Raw genomic sequence first — 21,464 nt, 5'->3', positions numbered from 1 at the left:
TTGTGTAAAACCTCAGTACATGCTCAGTAACAATATAAACCCTTCCAGGAACTAAATAAATTTAATACGGCATCTAATTTTATTTATTTTTAATTCAGCCTGTGCACTGAGTAAAATTCATTGACAATATTTAAAGTATATTTATAGACTAGTGTGCATGTGACTGCAGAGAACCCTGTGTCTGGTTCACTGATTGACAGGCATTTAGTGCATGTTGTACCATTAGCGCTTCTCCTCCCATTTAAACACATGTCAAGGGAAAACCACAAGCCCTAAAGTGCAGCTTAAAATCGACAGACAGTTCAGTTCTGGCTCATTTTCCCTGTTGAGTACTCAGGCTTGGATTTTGATGAAGTGCTGCGAAAGCAGGATCAGAGATGCTCTTAAACTGTTTTCAGTAATGGAGCTGTGGCTTTAACTGTTAGTTTGAGTCAAACATTTTAAAACTTTTAGTGAACTTTTACTGTCCTGGTAGTCACTAGACTATAAACTGATGCCTTATTTAATAATACTTGTGCACAGTACATTCAGTAAATGAAAGCTTTTTACAGAATGAGAGATCATGTTCTCTTTATTTACTTTACCAAAAAAAGCATATAATATGGACAATTCAAAACCACAGAACTGTGGAACTCCTAAAACTGCTATTTCTGGCCACAGGAGCCATAAACACAGACACGTCATTAAAACAAACAAGTTTCTCTCTTAAAAATGAGGTAAAGGACACTGGGCCAGGGAGCAGCATCCAGAAAAGACAAGACCTAATACAGGAAACGGTGTATGTGTGTGTGTGTGTATTCAAGTCCATGATTCCAAATAACTTAAAGGTGAAGCTGTTTGGGTGGAGCAAAGCTAATGACCATCTCTACTGCTTCTGGTCCTGTTGGAGGTGCTACTAGAAATTTCTACCTAAAAAAATGATGCAAAGAGTCATAGCAAAAAAAAAAAAAAAAAAAAAAAAAAGAAAAGAAAAATAAAAAAAAGGGGGGGGGGGGGGGGGGGGGCTAGGTGTGATAAGGAAAGGATACAACTTACATTTCAACACACAGGTGTAATGCAAAAAAAAAAAAAAAAAAAAAAAAAAAAAAAAAAAACCTTTATACCGCCCATTAAGAATACAAATAGTAAAAGGAGTCTTAGAAAATAATTTACAGTCTTTAGCTTGGAGGCTAACATCACGTGTGTGTGTGCATGTGTGTGTGTGGGACAACTCAAGTTCATGCAACCGTTTGGATTCGGGTGCTCAGGTTGTTTTCAGCTCTTCTTTTGGCCTTCAGAAACAGGAAAGGATTATTAGTATTGCCACTCAACACCACATTAAAAAAAAAAAAAAAATTAATAAAAAAAATTATTTAAACATTAACTCTCACATCTGATTAACCCTGCTTACACATTAGCAAGCGTTCGGGTTTGGAGAAATGGTAGTATCTGTGTATATATATAGCTTCTGAAGAATTTAACACGAATTAAACAATTCACTCAGTGAAATTTGGTTGTTGGATTTATACGATGCTTGCTAGGCTTTGTTCTAGCTCACCACCAGAGCCACTAACCATCTCCGCTACTTCCTTCCAAACTGTATTTTTTTTCTTATAATGTCTCATTTCATATTTAATTGTGTCTTGTATGACTGCATAAGATGAAACCACAGTTATTATGGTTTCCATTTTTGTGTCAAACATTAAATAATAGCAGGCAGGAGCTAAAGCTGTGAGTGGGGGAACTGAAGAAACGTCTGATCACACACACCACAGGATTTGACTGAAGGATCATTTATCATTTCAATTTGTCACTTTATCATTTCATCTAATCTGCATAGTACTGAGAAAATTTTAATTTAAATGGCATCTGATGCACTGTCACTGAAACAGCACCTTCATGTCTGGCATGTACACAGAAAATGAACACCTGCCTCTTTCACTGAACACAAATCTGCAGCCTTGCTATTAAAATGTGACAAAACAGTAAAAACATTGAATATTTCAACACATCAAATTATGCCAGTCTAATCAAGCTGGAATAAAACTCACCCTTTTGTGTCCATTTTCTCTTCTGGGGTTTTCTCCTCCTCTTTCACATCTGCAGGAGTGTGAAACATGAAACAGTTCATGAATAATGTGTTCATTATAATAATATTCATCCATCTTTAGTAACCGTTTTATCCTGGTCAGAGTCGTGGTGGATCTGGAGTCTATTCCAGGAACACTGGGCAAGAGGTGGAAATACACCCTGAGAATACACATTCATACATTCATTCACACCAAGGGGCAATTTAGAGACACCAATCCACCTACTGGCATGTTTCTGGTTGGTGGGAGGAAACCCACGCGAAACATGACACAGTAATCCGAGCTCAGGATTGAACCCGAGACCCTGGAGCTGTGAGGCAGCAACATTACCTGCTGCACCACCAGGATGCCCCTGTGTATAAACTGTCCATTACAATAGAACAGCTTCTTTATCAGAGACATGCACTGTAGGGACTATAATGTGGGCTGGTCACTTAACATGGATTACATCACTATGGCGACTTCCTGCACCGATTAATAACAAGATCTGTGATGTTCCTCACTTTAGTAACTATAACACGGTGCTTAGTTATGTCTAATGTAAGAACAAAAGTAACTGCGGGCTTCAAGACAATTTGAGTCCAATGTTTACATGCTAATTTTCAGTAACAGTCAGCAAATTCTTCAACTATACTTCCAACTTTGTGGCAACAGTTTGGAGAAGGCCTACATGTGGGTGTGACTGTCAGTTGTCCCATATAGTGTAGTTCAGCCCTAAACTAGGATTAAGCTATTTTCAGAATGCTGATGAAGTGTTCTTAGCTCTACCCGTGTGCTCACCTTTCTTCTCTTCACCGTCTTTCTCCTCCTCAGTCTTCACTCGCTTGGTCTTCTTGTAGTTGGCTGCATTTCTGCGGCCGCCTTGTCCTTCATCCTCAGAATCGGAGAACTCTTCATCGCAGGCTATCCGCTTGTCGTGGGCACGGACTGCAAAGAAACACATTTGAATAGTTTTAAATAACAAATATTGGCCATAGCTCCTAATGTTATACAGCAGAGTGGTGAACAACACTGCTTTGTAAAATTACTCTTAGGAGGAGATACGCTGTGAAGTACAACTTCAGATGTGAGGAATTTGCATTCATTTTCTCCTATAAAGTCACAGCAGCAGCTTTGTTTACTGCAGTGCACATTTTGCCCCAGGCTACAGGAAACATTTATCAAACACAGCTTTAGGCTTTTAGGCTTGTTTGTTAGCACAAGATAATGAAGATAATCCTGCTGTTTGTCATTTCCCCTCTTTTCCTTCCCATTCATGGAAGAGTGAGCCAGTTCTCTGAAGCTCACACTGAAGACTAATGTATTAGGCCCTGAAACTCCACTTCACATGCATTATGGGCTAAATGTTGATACCTCATGTGTTATCCAGGTCAGTTCACTTTGCATCACCTAGGCATTGACATACCATAATGTGCAATGCATCTGCCCCTTCCAAACACTTCACATCTATTCAAAACCTATAGACTACTTTAAAGCCTAACATCAAGATGATCATTGCAAAACATATTGCAATATTCATGGTACCAAGAAGCATGGGCAATCAAAGAAACCAAGTAACTAATGTATCAAAAAAAAGCCCACGACACAGACAGGAAAAAAATAACCCTGCTGTCAAAACAACCAAATAATAAAAAAAAAAAAACATACTTTGCATATAAACAGCATGATTTGGCAATAATTTGGCCTCATACTCTTATCAGGTCTTTTTTGTTTTTTTGCTGCATGTGGCCATTGTTGGATGTGAGATCAAATCAGGATGTTGAGAAGCAGCTTTGCACTAATGCCTGTAAATTATGTGCACCAAGAAATGTGAATTAAGAACCTGCGAGCTCAGATTTAATTATACTGGTACCGTTCAACATTTTTACAAAAAAAAAAAACAAAACCTTGGATTAGAGGAACTAGTTTGAAAAATTGTTGCTTTATGTTTCTTATCTGAAAATAAGGTGATTTTCATTAAAATAAGAGCATACTTTACTGAAGGTTATGACAAAATCTATTTTCACATTCACAGCTGAATTATCACTTTCAGATGGATTCATTTTTACAGCCATTTTAATTTTTTCATGCTGCGTAACCAGGCATGTTACTTTCGGAGGAGATCCACTGTAATCTAAGAGCAAGTGACTAATAGGATACTCACTGGGGATACGTTTGTCTGGGTCATCCTCCTCGTCCCCGCTGTCCTCCTGCACGGCGTCCTCTGGGATCGCCTGCATCTGCACTCCGGGAGCGTGGGGCAGCATGCGCAGGTTCTCAAACAGACGCTGCCTAAACACAGAACAAATCAGATCAGAATATCATACTGGCAGCCGGAGACCAAATGTTGAGCTGAAATACAAATGTCCAAAAAAAAAAGCAACAGGACCAACACACTCACTTGATCTTTTCTAGGTAGTCGTTTGTGTTCTGGTTGGTCATGTTGGAGGGACTGATGTGGAGCTTGAAGTCAGGTCCGAAATACTCAAAGTAGTCATTGTATGGAAGCTCTGAAATCAGGAGAGGAAAATCATCACACTAGAACAAGACTCTACAGAATAAAGGACATGCATCAAATAATTAACAATTACACTCTGCTATTAAAACAAGCCATTTATCTGACCTACTGATGCTATTTTAATCTACGTGTCTATTCACCATGTAGAGAAGCTGGAAGTAGGTTTTAGGTATTTTTGTGTGTTCTACTTTTTACTTATTTACTACATATTCCTATTTGCGTGCTACTTCAGTACACAGTCAAAAGGTATAAATAGCACCAAAAGACATTTAGTGATCAGGGTCAAGCTCATGTCAAATACTCTAAAATAGAAATCTGTATCAGGCAATTAGGAAATGAAATAAATAACTCCTGCAGTTATGTTTGCTTGTACCTGCCTATGACATTTTCTAATGAATCTAGTTGGTCCAGCCATGACCAGTATGATGTAGCTTCTGAACACAGTACAAAGTTCCTCATCCAAGAGGTTTGTGTTTTAATCAACATAGCCTTTCTTCATCCAGCGAGTTTCATATCTGACCACGCCTTTCTGAAAGAGAGTAAAAACTCAGCCACTCCCACAACTGTTTTGCTTTTTTGTCCCAGTCCTGACATACACCACTACCATGAAGATCCATATTCATTATCACCGTACTCAGACACTCGAAGCACATTATTTATATCTAATAATTGATGCTAGACATTTAATTAGCCTGCTAGCATCAATTTGAGTCCCAGTGGGGTACGAGAGTGCCCAGTTCTTATACATTTAGGTTTTTGTTAGAACACTTATTCATTTCTCCTCGACATTCTTCACTTTTTTGCTTGCGGCACTAAACGATTACATTATAAACTGAACAACTGGCGCTTACATTACTGCTAGTGAAATCACATATTATACAGTTTATCTGCATAGAGTCAAAGCTCGAACTGTTGAGTCTCAAATCTAGCGCAGACATAAAATATAAAACTTGCCATTAGGAATAGTGCTGTCCAGGGCGACGGCTGTCTCATAGGTCCAGCAGCGGGCCACGTTCCTGATGGTGTAGCCACCTCCACCCAGCATGAGCAAGGGCAGGTTAAAACTCTTCATGTACTCGACACATTTAGCGTGACCTGAAGAGCAAACAGGTTCACTGTTAACACACACAAATACTAAACGATACACAGAACTCTCTAATGGTACATGGATATTGTTCTGAGCGTGACCTTTGATGGTGAGGTTGAAGCAGCCCAGCCTGTCCCCCGACAGAGAGTCAGCACCACACTGAAGCACTACAGCACTCGGCTGGTACATCTCCATCACTTTGGCCATGATCTGAAAACACCACACACATTAAATCGAGTCCAGGCAGAGTCGAAGTCCAAAAGCGATTACACAGGGCCTCTTTAATGACTTACGGGTTTGAATATGGCTTCATAAGACTCGTCATCAATCCCATCCCTGAGTGGGTAGTTCACAGCGTAGTATTTGCCCTTTCCAGCACCAATGTCCTGCAACAACCTGGACATTAGACTCACTGATGCCAATGCAAGTGTTTTCATTAAAAAAGACAAAGAGGAAAACATTTGCAAGTCAATGAACCTAACTTGGAGTGAAAAAATACATCAATACACCGTGATATTGGCACACAAGCAAATAACGACCCTGCAGCACAGCGAGGACTGCCGTATTCGTTTGGGAAATGGAGAGAATTTTTCAATGGACTTGCTGCTCTTAGTGTTTGTAGAAATAAGGATTTGTTTGGGACAAAAATATGCTTCAAAAAGGAGATGGATTCAGTATTTGTTTTCTAAGGAGTAAAACATGATGAGGAGCACCGTTATAGAAAAACAAGCAACAACAGGGTGTTAATGATGTTACCACACCAAAAATAATGTCCCTACAACAGCATTTCCAAAAGCGTTTTCTAGCTCATATACTAACCTTACTAACTGAGGATACAAATCAGCTGTAGCTGCTAATCGCAGAAATTAGCATTTAATTAGTTTTTTTTTTTTAATTAATGAACTGTTAATTTAACAAGGTCAGGAATGTTGCATAACTGAAATCATATCATATTCATTATAATTATTCATATCTGGTTATTAAAACAAAAACAAAACAAACAAAAAGATCACATACAGCTTTCATTTTACCAAGAACCTGAAAAGCACAAACTCCTCTGTCCCAAAGACTTACTAACTATAACAGTACTGGCACTGGACACTCCTTCCCAAAATAGCTATTTTGTTAAATAACACATTTTTAAACATTTGTTTATTATTAGCCTTAGAGAATGTGGAGTGTCTGGCGTCAACTCCTGATTTGAGAATTCAGCAATGCTGTGGTACAAAGCTAAAAGTATAGTTAAGAGTTTAGTCGCAGTATAGCTATAAAAATAAACTTACTCTGAGGTCACCTGTGCCAGGAAAGTACTCTCCATACTTATGGAAAGACACGGTCATGACACGATCTGTGGTGTAGAAGGCCTCCTCTACTCCATCACCGTGGTGGATGTCGATATCAATATACAGAACTCTTTGATGGTACCTGATAAAATAATATCAGAACAAGACTTCTATTTATATCAGGTCAAAAGGCTGGTCTAAAAGGCTTTTAAATTTGTCAGTGAGATAATATTCAACAGCATTTAAAAGAATCAATCAAACAAAAATGTAAATAGTCAATCAGCAATCTTAGAGCCAACCTTCTGAAGTGTGAAGATGAAGCTATCCAGATTACCGAAGTTTTAAAGATTTTGGCATATATTTACGGAAAAGATTGTTAGCTACGTGAGTCTCATAGCTCCAGTGTAAAAACTAAAGAGGCAAACATGCAACAAATGTCTTTACTGATCAAAAACATTTTGAGATAAGTGGAAAATTATGTAAATGTCTGAATGAACTATTCCTTACAAAAAAAAAAAAAATTTTAAATTAAACAAACAGCAGTCACCACGACAGCTGGGTAATATGGCCATACGGATATTGTGATAAATTACACACATCACAATACACTTTTCTGAAATATTGTGTATATCTCAAATTAAATTTTCTATTTTCATTTATTATTACAACACAGTTAAAATTTTGTGCTGAATCATTAAAGTTTTCTTCATTTTCTTTTTTTAATCTTATATCTACAGTTGTAAACATTAGATAAAAGTATCGTCAATTTTTTTTTTTTTTTTAAATACAACACTACTGTTTCGCTAGAAGGTTCTTAGCAAACCTGTAGATCGTATATATAAGGGGGTAGTATAGAAATCACTTTGCGAGTCATGACATCATATCGCTCACCCCTTAATTAACGCAGCCAAACTTGTCATTATGTTCCTATGAACCAATTCTGCTACATTCTGCTTTGACACAGTACAGACTAAATGACAGCCTGGTTAAGCTGCAGATTTTCTGCTCCTGATCTTGACGAGCCGCAAGTAATCATGATTTCAGTCATCGAAAGGCTTGAAAACCTGATCCTGAACAGAGGACGCACTTGAGCAGTTCCAGGATGGCCAGCACAATGTCGTTGACGTAGCAGAAACCAGACGCCTCCGACTTCTTGGCATGATGAAGGCCGCCTGCCCAGTTAATGGCGATGTCTGTCTGCTGCTTGTTTAGTTTCACGGCACCCGCTGGACACAGAAACACAGTCTTTAACCATCTGCATTGAGTTTGTCATCTACTAGAATCCAAATGCGGCAGCGCTTAGGAATTCTGTGAAAAATATAAAATAAAACCACTCAACCCGTCTGGATAAAAGCACTTACCGACAGAGCCGCCCGTTGAAAGCTGACAGAACTCAAACAGGCCGTCGAACACGGGGCAATCTTCACCCACATTAACTGAGGAAGGAATATAAATGAGCACATTATTAGCAAAAAAAAAAAAAGAAAAAAAAAAAGGCCATAATAAAATACACTGCAAAGGAAGTGAGGCACATTATCATCCCCCAAGACATTGCTGGCCTATTTTTTTATAAATATTCAATTAAATATCTGATATTTTTTCCTATACAGTAATCACTTTCTCTCTGGTAATTGGCACACAAGTCTGATGATTAGTCGCAAGCATCATCAAAAAGCCATCATGTTCATTCACAGCTTACACACCACACACCAACACCTCATTAAGCACCGCTCCAATTTCACACTTAGCATTAGCCATAAATAAGAGAAAACTGCTGAGAGGGTTTAATCATGGTCCGATTAGTTCACGTATTTGCAGTAATCAGTGAGGCAGAGCAGCATTTCAGTGATGTATACATTCATCACACCTGAGCAACACTTCTACTACTGAATTTATTACTGTGTGAACAATTACACTCAGACATAAGTGTCTAAGAGCATTCCTTCATACGGCTGTGCTGTTCAGAAAGGTCACGCCGCTGTAATTTAAGTACCACAGCAAAGCTAAGGGTGTTAACTCTTTGTAGTTTTGCTGTCTTGGTTGTCAAATAACTAACACTGACTAAGACTGCAACAATTAACACACTGTACTACACTGTACACAAAGTCAATATTAAAAGTGTTAGAGTAAGTAGTTTTTTATTCATTTTAGAACTCAAATCTAACTTGCTTGGTGATGTTTTATGTAAATTAGGTATGTATTGAGGTAAATGAGGTTTCATGAGTCACACACAGACTTGTTCTCGTGTCATTCTGCATGCTCGAATCTGTAATTTTCACAAACATTACACAAAACATGACACTTTTTTGGGTTTAATTGCTGTTTTGTGAGGACAGCATGGCTTGGCTCCCTCACTGCTAGAGCTGCCAGATTTTTATTTAAACAGATTCGATTATCACAACCCGGGCCATGTTCTACTCTAAAACTCAGACCTTTGCATCCACAGCCTTCAACTGTGCTTGTTCTAGTCACTTACACTTACACCTTAGTAAAATGTTATAGTGTCCTTTCCTGCATTACATCTAAAACTGACTTACAGCCTACATGAAAATATGTGCAACATACAGAGTTGTGTGCATTAGGGCTGGGATTGTGCCGAACCTCACAGATTAACATGGGAGCATGTTGGACGTGGGCAGCGCTGGACCACAACATTCTCTCTGCTGTAAACGAGTAAATGTATCATCCTGGTCAGGGTCACTGTGAATTACGTTTCTTTATATTTCGGGATATAGAGCTAATTAAGCGCATTAGAAAATATTGCAAGTGAGTGCAAAAAAAGTTGGCAGGTGGGTTTGTCCAGAATTTCTTCGACAGGGTTCCCAAACTAGCATCCACAACGCCATGTGGGGGTCACATGACTTACAAACTGGGATGTGACAAAATCTCCTCTTTCATTTTATTCATTTATTTTACAAAATGATATTATGAATATCACTCAAGATTGATTTCGTTTGTGGCCATTTTGAAATGTTTCTGGGAGTCACATTCAAACAAACTACATTTAAATTAAGAGTGAATGTGTTACTTTAGCGTATTTTATTTTTTTTTTGACTATCCTGACACTCTGCACTAGCGTAAAACTTCAGCAACAAAAATGGACACGTTTCTCTGTTCATCTACTTCTGCTAGCTCCTCGACTACATCGAGTGACTCTGACTCAGGGGAATAACAAAAGTCAAAAAAAAAAAAAAAGAGAAAAGAACAGAACAGAACAGAAAAATATGATGAATATGGATTTACAAACCCTAAAATATAAACCTGGAATTTACAATAATGTATGCTGGTCAAAGGTTGGGGTCAGAAAATTCATATTGTCCATTTGGGGTTGCTTGCCTAAGACAACCCCTGTCTTAAGGAGTTTGTGACAGTTTATGACATGCTATCGTTGGTTCTGGCGTGTTCATGTGAACGTTTTCAAATTTTCTTTTACGTTTTTGCGTAAATGAGTCACTGTTCAAGTGGACAGGAATTTTTTTTTAGACTCAGTGGTTTAATAAAAAAAAAAAAAAAAAAAAAAAAACGCTTTTAAAACCTATGAAGAGGGCCTTGGGTGCATAAAGCATGTGTCAGGCAGGAAATGTACTCACATCTCTGCATCTGCTTGCTGTACTCGGACATGTTGTCTGGGCGGATGGAGCGCAGGAACTTGATGTAGTCGTCACTGTGATATTTGGTCATCTCTTCAGCGTTGGCTTTGTGTGGTCTCTGTCGAGAAAAACACCCATGCACCAACATTTCATTTTTACAGGCACTGAATCCCAATCTCTCACTTGTATGAGTAAAGAAGACAAGTTCCCTTCTCTTACATAGATCTCCATCTTCCTATAGAGGCCATAGTTGAGGAGGAGGTTGTGGGTCATGCGGATGCGGTGAGGCTTCATGGGATGACCCTGGCCATAGTAATAATTCCCAACATCACCTGGACCATAGACAGAAAACATCACTTTGACATCACAGAAAAATATTTAGAATCGAGGAAAAACTCGATCAAGTTATTATTATTATTTTTTTAAATCAGAAACGTCATTTTCCTCTCTATTGCTTGAAGTAATGGAGGGAAATTTGCTTTGCACTGCATTCAGAGTAGTCTTACAGACAAAAACTGCACATCCCAGTTTATTACCGCTTAATTACACAGGCTAGCTGGCTAATTAAGTGCATCATCCAATCCTGACAACTCTAAAGCATCCAACAACAGCTAGAAATGAAGAAAACCCTAAAACAAGCCCTGGATATTAAATTGCAACCATTCCTGCAGAAACGCACGAGCACCGCTTGCAAAAAAAACTTAATAAGCTGACAAGCTAAACTTGCTAACTTTGATTAGCTATTCTCTCGTGCAGGCGTGCTAGCATGCTAGTCACGAACTAGCGACTAGCCTTGCGGATATTTCTTCCAAATTATGGAAGCAAGCAAGCATTACTGTTTTTTGAACCGTACGAAAAAGTCAACTTTGACATCACAGTTACACTCCGGGACGTTAAGCGTGGCTAGTTTGGCCATTGTTTTTGCTTTGCTAGCTAGCTAACATTAAGTGCATCATGCTAGCCGGCTAAACCGGGCTAACAATCAGCCTTGTACAGGAGTGGAAGAAAACAATTTGCACAAAGTCCACCTGAAAGGGGAGGAAAAAGCTTCTTTTTATTGCTGTAGAAGTGAAAATATGATCTCGCACATCAGTGCCCGGTTTCTTACCGTCATAATAATAGCAAACTTTCTTCTTTGTTCCTTGGGAAGTCAGCGCCATTTTAGCTCCAGTTACAGTCTGAGGCTGAAGCCTGCCGGGCTTTCTGCGCAGCTCACTTCAACTACAACTTGGCTCCGCACGTCTGCACCAATCATCTTTCAGCTTTCCGTTCTTTGGGGCGGGACCATCGTGTCTCTAAACCAATCAGCTCCTTACACTGTTCCCTCAATTTCTTCACACATTGTTGCTTTCAGTTCAAAACTCTTTCTTTGATGTTATGGCAATGGCCCACAGTTTAACCAGTGTAAAATTATTGTCAGTGGCCAAAACATTATTCATTTTTCTGTTTTAGCTTCTCTTAATTGTCATTCATTAAAAAAAAAAAAAAAATTGAGGCACAATGGGTTTCCACTTAGCCTCAGACAGCAGCAAATGAGGATGTGGTTTTCAGATCTGAAGTTATTTTCTCTGATTTTAAAACAACAGTCACTTGATTTGCCATGTAATGAATAAAACAGCAAGAAAGGGTGTGCTGTTATAGGAAAATAATCAAAAACAGCATTTCTTTCATTCAGTATTTGGTTCCTCTTATACAACAGCAACTTGCCAATGATTACAATTCTTAATTTATTAAAGAATGATACTTACGCTTATAGTTTAACCATTTAACCATTTATAGATACATTTAGTGCTGTTTAACTACCACTAGACAACTTAGTTCTTGTTATCACTTATGTTGTAACAGCAATAAACAGTCATTTCCCATAGTGGAAAATGACCTGACTGTTACAAAGAGCTCACACTGGAGACTCCTTCTATTAACGTTAAATAAACATCCATTTACAGAAAACTACACCATATCATATTAAAGCAATATCACACTCGCAGTCCTGCTGTTATACTGATCATCAGCATGGCTGTGATTCGGCTGCAGGTAATCACAGCCGTGTCAATATTCAGTACAACAGCAGGACTGCGAGTGTGCTATTGCTTTTATATAAACAGTTCTATTAATAAGAAATTAATATCAAGTAACTGACATTACAGACACAATATGGCCAAATATTTAGTTTATTTTTGCTCCGTCAAAGGAAACAGTTCCCAAAGAAGCCACAGCTGGATAAAGTGTTGCACAGACAGGGCCGGAGTAAGTGTATTAACAGCTTCAATGTAAAGAAATATTGCTAGATTTGGAATTTAATGTAGTGAACACAGACAAGCAGTGAAATGTCTCAGAGCTGTTTAAACTAAAATGTCAGCATTACTGGAATGCTGCTTGAGCAAACAAATTAGTGGGCAGGAACTAACTGCTATACATATATATATAGTTTATTATTAGCCTTATACTATGTGAAGCATCTGCCATTCAAGTCCCTGTAAATGAGTTTGTAATGCGCTGTTGTTTGAGCTGCAGTTAAAGAAAATTAAGCAGCACCATCTGACCAATCAGATTCAAGAATTCAACAACACTGTGACATAAAGTGCTTGATAACTTGATCCGATATGCTCACATTAAGAGAGGGCATTCAATATTCAACAAAAATGTACACAGGAATAAAACACTACAAGTAAATATAATTATAAAAGGCATATATACAGCATATATACAGTATATGGGAAGGAATAGAAAGGGAAAGAAATGGATTAGTATGAAGATAAAGCACAGTGTCATTAACATATGATTGAAAGTGAAGTTCCTGTTTCTGGATAATTTAACCAAGTGGGAGTAGACACACTATATAGCCAAAAGTACGTGAACACCTAACGATTAACCTAACCACAAAGTTGGGGTTCCTTTCATCCCAAAGGTGTTCAGTGGAGCTGAGGTCAGGGCTTTGAGAGTTATTCCACACCAACCTCGGTAAATCATGCCTTCATGGAGCTGGCTTTGTGCACTGTCATGGTGGAACAGGTTTGGGCCTCTTAGTTCCAGGGAAGGGAAATTGTAATGCTACAGCATACAAAGACATTCTAGAAAACTGTGTCTTTCCAACTTTGTGGTAACAGTTTGGGGAAGAACTGCATATGTGTGTGAAGGTCAGGTGTCCACTTAAATTTAGCCATATAGTGTAGATAGTGAAGACTTGATTGAGAACTGAATCAGCTGCAAAGTACTGCCGTACATATCTACCTGTTAGATATGTATGAATGAAACCAGAAAATTCAGTTAATTTCCAGTTATACCAAAAATGGTTTTCAGACAATAAAAAAAAAAAAACAACAAAAAAAAAACAGTATGTGCAATACTGTATCAAAATCTGCAGAAATTTCAAAGGATAAGTTTACAACTACACATTCCACCTGTCTGTAACTATACGATTGTTGACTATCCTGGCCAGTGCTCTCTCAATGCTTTACATGGCTCTAAATCCAGATCAATGTTGTTTAAACAAGTGTGATGTTGTATTTATGAGGCTACTACATGTTCTACCTCCTTGCTCAAGAAAGCGAAATAGGAAATGGGGCAGAAATTAGTTAGATTTTTTTGGATCCAAGCCCTGCTTTTTCAAGATTGGAGTCACAGTAGCTGTCTCAGTTGTTTTTAGCTAAGTTGGTACAGATTCATTACAAAGTGATGCTTTAATACAGTCCTATATGAGAGAATAAAGGACAGGCAAAGCAGCCTTTACCAGATAAGTGGGCACGGGATCTGAATGGCAAGTGGGGCAGAAAACCAGTGTCCAGTTAGACTCGTTAGATAGATCTTTAGATATTCCTTTGGAAGAGCTCATTACCAGGGTACATGCAAGACATAAAGTATGTAACTACAATTTAAATATAGTTATACACTGCAAATTATCCGTTTGATCAGTGAACTGTGTAGCTATATCAAACGTATAATAAATAGGATTAAGTAAGGAATAATGCACAACATGGGAAGATAATGCAGCAAAATATTTTGAAATGCAGCAAAATAAGACTGGGGTTTGTGCACACTTGACTGCTGCTTTGCCACTTCTAGCTACTTTAGAAATATGTACTTATTAGTCACACAGTTTGAACTGCGAGTTTTAAATTAGCTTTACTGTCCATGCATGCAACTGCTTGTTATCACACTGCTTGATGGCACTGCAGCAAATCTTCAGGCTAATTAACCACAAATCTAACCTTTACCTTTTATAGTACTAGGTATAACCATTTATGACAGCTGACTTTGCTTATTCCTCTTCTTTTTGTCACGTTAAAAAGTGAGGTACACCTACCCACTCACAATAAGCGTAAACAACAATAAGTAAACAACTGTGCTAAGATGGTGTGTAGAAAATGCTAAAATGCTAGATAGCAGTTTCCTACACAGTCACTACTGGGTTTCTGTGTGTGGTAAAGCAGACAGCTGACTGAAAACATATTCTGGAGTACATCTGAGTTTCAGATTTAGTTCCCCTTGAGGATTTTTATGTTGTAATCTGTTTAACATAGTCACCTGTAAATGTAACCTTTATAATGACTCATAGTGTTTCACTGGCTATGGTAACAGGAAACAGGAAGTGGAGTTACTAATAACCGCCCTGAAGTTGATTATTTTCCTATTATAGCATACCACATTGTGTTTTATTGTTCATATACCACATCAGTTTGCCAATGATTACAGTATTTCTTATTTATTAATGAACAACAGTTACATTTTTAATGTTGTGGAATGTCTAGGAGACATGTCTGTGAGTTAGTTTTTATAAACTATGTAATAGCAGATATAAACAGTTGTTTCCTCACCGCAGTCTTTTTCTCTGTCTCTTGAAGACAAAACTTTTAAAAAAGCTTTAACACAAAGCACAAAATTCTTTCATTCCCATGGTGGAAAACTTCCTGCTAAATGCAAGATAAATGCTTCCAAACTTCACAAAAACAATTATATTTTTCTTTGTTTAAATACCACATTTAAAAAAAAAAATCTGCATATTATTAGATTTAGATTATGAGGAGTGTCCCTTTTACAAATCCCTGTGAATGAGCTGTTACTGTAGAAACAATAAACTAAAACGAGCTGATTAATAGAAACCTCTGATTTAAATGATTGCTGTATTTACTCTCAGAGCTGCTGTTATAGAAAATTAATCACCACTTTCCGAATAAGCAGATTTGAATTCAGTATTCAACCATGCTGTGGTATAAATAATCTTAAATGATGTTTTTTTTTAAAAAAATATTGACAAATATTACTTATACATGGTATCAATGCAGCTATCTGACACATGGTGGTGCTCTATGTCCACATTTGACCTACACCCTAAGAATAAGCACAAAAATTTGGATGGAATTGATGTTTACACGGTGTTTACACAGAATGATAAATAGTTGTTTAATATAGATGCAGTTATATTATTTACACACACACTCACTGCAGTGACACACATCTCAAGTTCACACAGGTTCATCAGTTAAAATCGCTTGTTGTTGAAGGACAGGTAGTCCCTGAAAGAAATGGCAGTCAAGGTTGCAGAATGTGCAACTACGTAAGGTTTTAACTGATAAAATACAGCTAGAGAAATGTTAATTGATGCTAAACTACATTTACAACACCCTGACCTTCTTGTTCTTCCTCTGCAAATCATATCATCGGTGATCTTTTGTGCACATGTATGCATGCACATAATGATAGGCAGGACTGAATATTTAGACTAATATTTAACTTGACTTAAGGATTTGCTGAGAGTTTCAGGACAGCCAGAGAGCCACGGTTGGTCCGTTCTCCCTCAGCTGTTTATCTGTAGGCTTGGATTGGACTGGTGCCTCGGTGTAAGTGAAAATGAATGAAGCAGTACAATCTATAGGCTTGCTTGAGCAACAGGAATTCTTCTTCTTTGGTTGATTCGGATTTGACGAATGTTGGGCATTCGTTATTAATTCACTTAGCTTAAGCTGACATTTCTTTACATTACATTATGAAGATGTATGACAGCAATCTTATAATTTGATTCAAATTAACACACGTCATTTAACACCCATGTTCCTTTTTCTACTTAACAGTGTTCACATTACCACATTATGCAATACAGTGGTAACTGTTGATCTAAATATCCCCAATCTGTTTTATCTACATCCTCATGATGATCAGCGTAAACTACATTGATTGAAAGTCCTTCCTCGGCTTGGAGATCCCCTTGATAAGGAAGTGGTAGAGTGTAAATAAGAGGTGTAATAAAGTGGTTTTGGGTTATATTTAGACACTAGGCACCCGAGAATCAGGTCTGTAACGTCATTCTGAATTTTAAACACTTAGTTGTGTGCGTCAGAGAAATTCGCTTTTTAGGATTGTTTGAATTTTTCTAAAATAAGAGTTACGTTCTGGGTCATGAGTTAACCATCCCAAATTGAGTTATTTCTTACGTAACCTCAGTTGAGGGTGCTACCTTTTATGTTTTTCTACAGTGATTTCAGGATCACTTATGATTATGACTATATAATTCTGTGAAATGTGTTTGTGATTTGGCCGTTCCTTGTGACTGAATGCCAGCTCCCATATTTTTCTGAGCTTTTCTACCCCACCAATGGCAAGAACGACAAACACTTATCACTCTTCATTAGGTAACCAACATTTATTTACCATTATCAACTTTACAATAAAACCAGTAACATCTTTTAACATTAGCAAAATAAAGAACAAAATTGGTCAAATTTATTTACAGAGACAAAAAAAGCAGATCAAGGCTCACATTTAACACATAACAACTCTGCTTCTTTTTTTTTAAACTTTAAATGTGAACATAGCAAGCTCAAATGTGTGTGTATGTGTGTGTGTGTGTGTGTGTTTAGCCAAGATGGAAATTAAAATGCTATTTCAAACAAACAAGACAAAGCCTTCTGGATATTTAAAATGGTTCTCTATACACCACAAAATACTTAAATTTGGGTTAAAATATAGGAATGTAGAAAGTTGGCGAGTCTTTTCTATTTTTTTTTTTCCATTTCGTTTTTTTTTTTTTTTAACAGTCATTATGTGGTGATGTTCATCTTGCACTTGATTTTATATTATTAGCATCTCTGGTGATGGTGGGATTGAAAGATGCCTCCTCTTCATCTCATTCTCTCACACTCTTCACTCCAGCGACGACGTCTCCGATCGATTGCGGCCTAAATTCAAGAGTCCCAGATCTTTGAGCCATTAATAGGGAAGTGAACTAGTGAATCTAGTCTGTCGTTTCTCATTAAATCTTGAAGAAAGTGGCACGAGGAGTCTCTCTCTTTTTTCCACATACATGTGTATATATACATATACATATATCCATGTATATATACATATGTATACATATACACATATATATATAAATATATATATAGATTTTTTTTCTTGAAAAACAGTTCACAATAGTTCCTTGCGACGTACAATCACTCCTTCTGTTCAGATGCTGCAGGTGTCGAGTTGGTCTCCTCTGTCGGTTTCGTGGGCTCAGCCGAGGGGGTGGCGGCCTCTTCCTTGGGGGCAGCGGCTTCCTCGGTTTTGGGAGGAGCCTCCTCGGCCTTGGGGGTCTCGGCCGGGGCGGCGTCTGCGTCGGCGTCAGCGACGTTCTCCTCTGGCTTGGCCTCTTCCTCCTTCTTCTCCTCGGTGGCACCGTTTTCAGCCGGCTTCTCCTCCTTCTTCTCTTCCTCCTTCACAGCCTCCTCCTTCACCTCGGTGTTCGCCTTCTTGTTCTTCTTCAGCGACAGACCCTTGAACTTGAATGAATTCTTCAGTGAGAACTTCTTCTTCTTCTTTTTAGGAGTCTCCTTGGCCGCTTCGCCCTCGGGCTTGGTGCCTTCGCCCTCGGCGGCGGGCGCGGGTTCGATGGCGTCTCCCGCTCCGGCTTCGGCCTCCTTGGCAGCCTCGGCTGAGCCGTTGGTGGTGGCGCCGGAGTCGCCCTCAGCTTTGGCAGAGACGTCACCGTTCGTCTTGACATGTCCGTTCTCCTGCAATGGATGAACAAAACGAGATTAATACGAGATTAATACTTTCACACTGAGGTCACTTTTCCCGTCATCTTTACTCCTAAGTCCACAGCTAGCTCAGGTATGAGGAAGAAGCGCGAGCGATTTTAACATCATTCCCTAAATCGTCGAACACAAAGCCCTCGTGCTGCAGGTGACGCCTTGCAGTTCCGTCATGCACCGCGCGGGGGCGCTCGCGCCACACAGAGCGGCGCAGCGACGAGACGCGACTCGAGACGGCGGCTGTGAGACAAAAGGCTGCGAGAATCGATCGACGCGTTTCTTTTCACACCATCAGGACTCACTGCCTCTCTATCGACGACGGATTAGCCACAATCTGAGGAAGAGGAGGAGGAATTTTCGCTCTTTTTCTCTCTACAAACATCCGACAGTTGAAAGCACATGATTTCAGGTGACATGAGCAGTGCACGGGTCCGGACTGACGAGCACGCGCAATCAGAACGATGCATTCATGCAGTACATGCATTAACTATTATCTGTCAGTGAGCAAAAGCCTTCATTTCAACAGGAAAAAGCGCGTGTTGATTCCCTGCTGCACGCGCGAACACCTGCATCTACTTCTGCACAGACACTGAGAATAGCCTAATTATGTCTAAATGTCTAATTCTGGACTCATGCAAAAAAAAGTGTGTCTGCAAAATAATAAATGCATGAAGTAATAAATAATGAAGAGATGATAATGCAATTGTTTTTTTGTTTTTTTTTTCGAGAAACTCAAACTGGAATCAGAGCTGAAGTCAGAGGCGCTGCTGAGATGTGTGTGATGAGATGTAGAGATGTGTAAGGTGTGTGTGTGAGAGAGAGATGGAGAGATGTGTGTGTGTGTGTGTATGTGGGTGTGTCGCGGTGATGGTGCCCACCTGGCCGTTAGTCTTGGCCCCGGCGGCGTCCGGTGATGCGGCGGCGGCGGCGGCGGCTTTGCCCTCCGCGGTCACTCCTCCCTTAGACGCCTGTGATCCCATGATTTGTAGTTTTTTTTTTTTTTTTTTTTTCTTGTTAAATAAAAAAAATCAAAAATGGGAAGTAAATCCAAATCAACAGGCTGTTCGGTCACGAATCCAAAAAAGGTGCAAAGCAAGATGGAATTAAAAAAAAAAAAAAAAAAAAAAGTGTTTTTCCTTTTAAATGCTGTAGTGTAGAAGAGTACAGGAGGACTTCTCAGCTCCTGGTCGTCCGTCGCTACTACTAAACCGATACTAGTTGAACGGCGCTTGAAGATAACCCCAAGCCCCACCTATGGGCGTGTCCCTGAGATTTTAACCAATCATAAAACAGATCCCGCCTTCTATCAAGACCCCTACGTGACTCCGCCCATTTGTTCGATTTTAGGGAAAGAATGCCTTTTTTTTTTTTTTTTTTTCCTACTGGACCTGTTGAAACTGAAACTAATTATTAGAAACCACAGTATTATTATTATTATTATTATTTTTGCTCCTTGAGTTTTTTTTTTTATGTTATCTTGGGTGTTAGAAATGTGCTAGATAAATTGAACACATAAGTAAGTAAGTAAATAAATAAATAAATGGCAGAATATATTATATGAAATTCAAATTTTCATAAAAAGCTTGCTGTGCATAGGCTACAAGTGGGTTACAAGATCTATAAGATCATTTATTCACTGGATGTAAAAAATTGTAAAAAAAAAAAAAGAAAAAAAAAAAAGGTCAAAATAATGAATCTTCTAGGTTCAACGGTTTTGAAAAAGTGTGCTGTGGATCATAGTAATTCCTAATCAACTGACTTATAATCCAGCGATTATCTGCCTGATCACTGGACATCATCATGTCATGATAAATTTCAGATGATATATACTGAGATGATATATATTTTAAAAAATATCAACTCCCTGCTGAGACTGAGACCGCTCAAAGTACAGTATGTGCATGTGAGTAATGCATCACTTCTGCATATATCAGTCAATTATTGATATATAGTTGAGCAGTGAATATGTTATAGTATATTAGCACTTTTCCCGCTTGGCCAATCCTGACATTTATATGACTCATACATGACTGTGTATACAGACACATGCATATGTATTTCTTAAGTTGTATTAAATTTTGTTCGTCCTTGTAGATTATGTATATATAAAATTAAATGAAAGAAAAAATTATACATCATCGAGTGTGATATATTGCCATCCTCTGATTATCCTTCAATTCATGTCTGTTTAAAATTTTGATTTTAATAAGTATATTGACTGTGTCTCCGGACCTCTGTCTCTGTTCTCAGCCTTTCCAAGTGACATAAAGTCTCTACTGTCTGTGGACGATGGAGGAATGCAAGGCATGCATTGCTTAAGAAGATTTTTTTCCACCTCTTTCTCAGAATAGGTACAAAATCAAGTTAAAATGCTTGTTTTGTGTCAGAGAGATGAAAGAATGTCATGAATCGTGTCATATACTGGAACAGTTGCTTCTTTTTTGCCATATGGACAGAGTTGGGAGGTTGAGAGTTAAAGGATGGAGTCTTCAGTGCCCGGATCTTTTTGTGTGTGTTTTTTTGATTATGAGTTTGTGCAGATCATCTCATTCTGTATGCTGTATTGCTGACTCCCCTCTCCTCCTCCTCCTCCTTTCCAAATCAGCTGGTGTGAAAGGCCCTCATTGTCATGAAATGACTCGAGAGCAGTGATGGGCCACAGAGGAGCCTGCATTTCACACGTTTTTCTGTTACAGAGATGCGTCCTTATTGTGTTATTATTTAATGTCCCCGCTGAGCTGCCTTATCACAGGGGAGATAAGTGCGCCGGGCACGAGAGGGCTGACCTGAGGCATGAATGTGAATGGCCGTGTTGATGGGCCTGTGACAGGATGGCGAAATGGATGGAGTAGCTGAGAAGTGTTATCACACACCTTTTCCCCATCAAGAATGTTTGGATCACAGCAGGGGGCGAGGCGGAAGGGTGGAGGTG

At 38.7% G+C, this 21,464-nt stretch overlaps 2 protein-coding genes across 2 annotated transcripts; both read right to left on the bottom strand.

Annotated features, from left to right (window-relative positions):
• Positions 1–553: 553 nt before the first annotated feature.
• On the bottom strand, positions 554–11,776 carry hdac1 (histone deacetylase 1). Its single transcript, XM_026942117.3, has 14 exons — positions 11,635–11,776; positions 10,746–10,858; positions 10,527–10,644; positions 8,298–8,372; positions 8,024–8,162; positions 6,937–7,078; positions 5,947–6,039; positions 5,755–5,863; positions 5,521–5,661; positions 4,450–4,558; positions 4,213–4,340; positions 2,850–2,996; positions 2,031–2,079; positions 554–1,271 (listed from the first exon to the last, which is right to left on the bottom strand). The coding sequence occupies exons 1-14, from the start codon at positions 11,684–11,686 to the stop codon at positions 1,244–1,246; spliced, it is 1,443 nt and encodes a 480-aa protein (XP_026797918.1). The 5' UTR covers positions 11,687–11,776; the 3' UTR covers positions 554–1,243.
• Positions 11,777–17,144: 5,368 nt separating this feature from the next.
• marcksl1b (MARCKS-like 1b) lies at positions 17,145–19,738 on the bottom strand. The gene is made up of 2 exons (XM_026942092.3): positions 19,411–19,738; positions 17,145–18,511 (listed from the first exon to the last, which is right to left on the bottom strand). Exons 1-2 carry the CDS (start codon positions 19,510–19,512, stop codon positions 17,954–17,956), a joined length of 660 nt encoding a protein of 219 aa, XP_026797893.1. The 5' UTR covers positions 19,513–19,738; the 3' UTR covers positions 17,145–17,953.
• Positions 19,739–21,464: the final 1,726 nt, after the last annotated feature.

The sequence above is a fragment of the Pangasianodon hypophthalmus genome, chromosome 29 (assembly GCF_027358585.1).
Source record: "Pangasianodon hypophthalmus isolate fPanHyp1 chromosome 29, fPanHyp1.pri, whole genome shotgun sequence".
NCBI classification, from domain to species: Eukaryota; Metazoa; Chordata; class Actinopteri; order Siluriformes; family Pangasiidae; genus Pangasianodon; species Pangasianodon hypophthalmus.
Note: the sequence above shows the minus strand (reverse complement) of the source record. Positions and strands in the feature narration are given on the sequence as shown.

Coding starts and splice junctions, on each gene's coding strand:
- hdac1 (XM_026942117.3), bottom strand. CDS start 11,686: ATGGCGCTGACTTCCCAAGGAACAAAGAAGAAAGTTTGCTATTATTAT. Junction 4,341..4,449: donor GACTACCTAGAAAAGATCAA/GTGAGTGTGTTG, acceptor TTCTGTGTTTAG/GCAGCGTCTGTTTGAGAACC. Junction 1,272..2,030: donor GAGAAAATGGACACAAAAGG/GTGAGTTTTATT, acceptor CTGTTTCTGAAG/GCCAAAAGAAGAGCTGAAAA.
- marcksl1b (XM_026942092.3), bottom strand. CDS start 19,512: ATGGGATCACAGGCGTCTAAGGGAGGAGTGACCGCGGAGGGCAAAGCC. Junction 18,512..19,410: donor GGGCCAAGACTAACGGCCAG/GTGGGCACCATC, acceptor CATCCATTGCAG/GAGAACGGACATGTCAAGAC.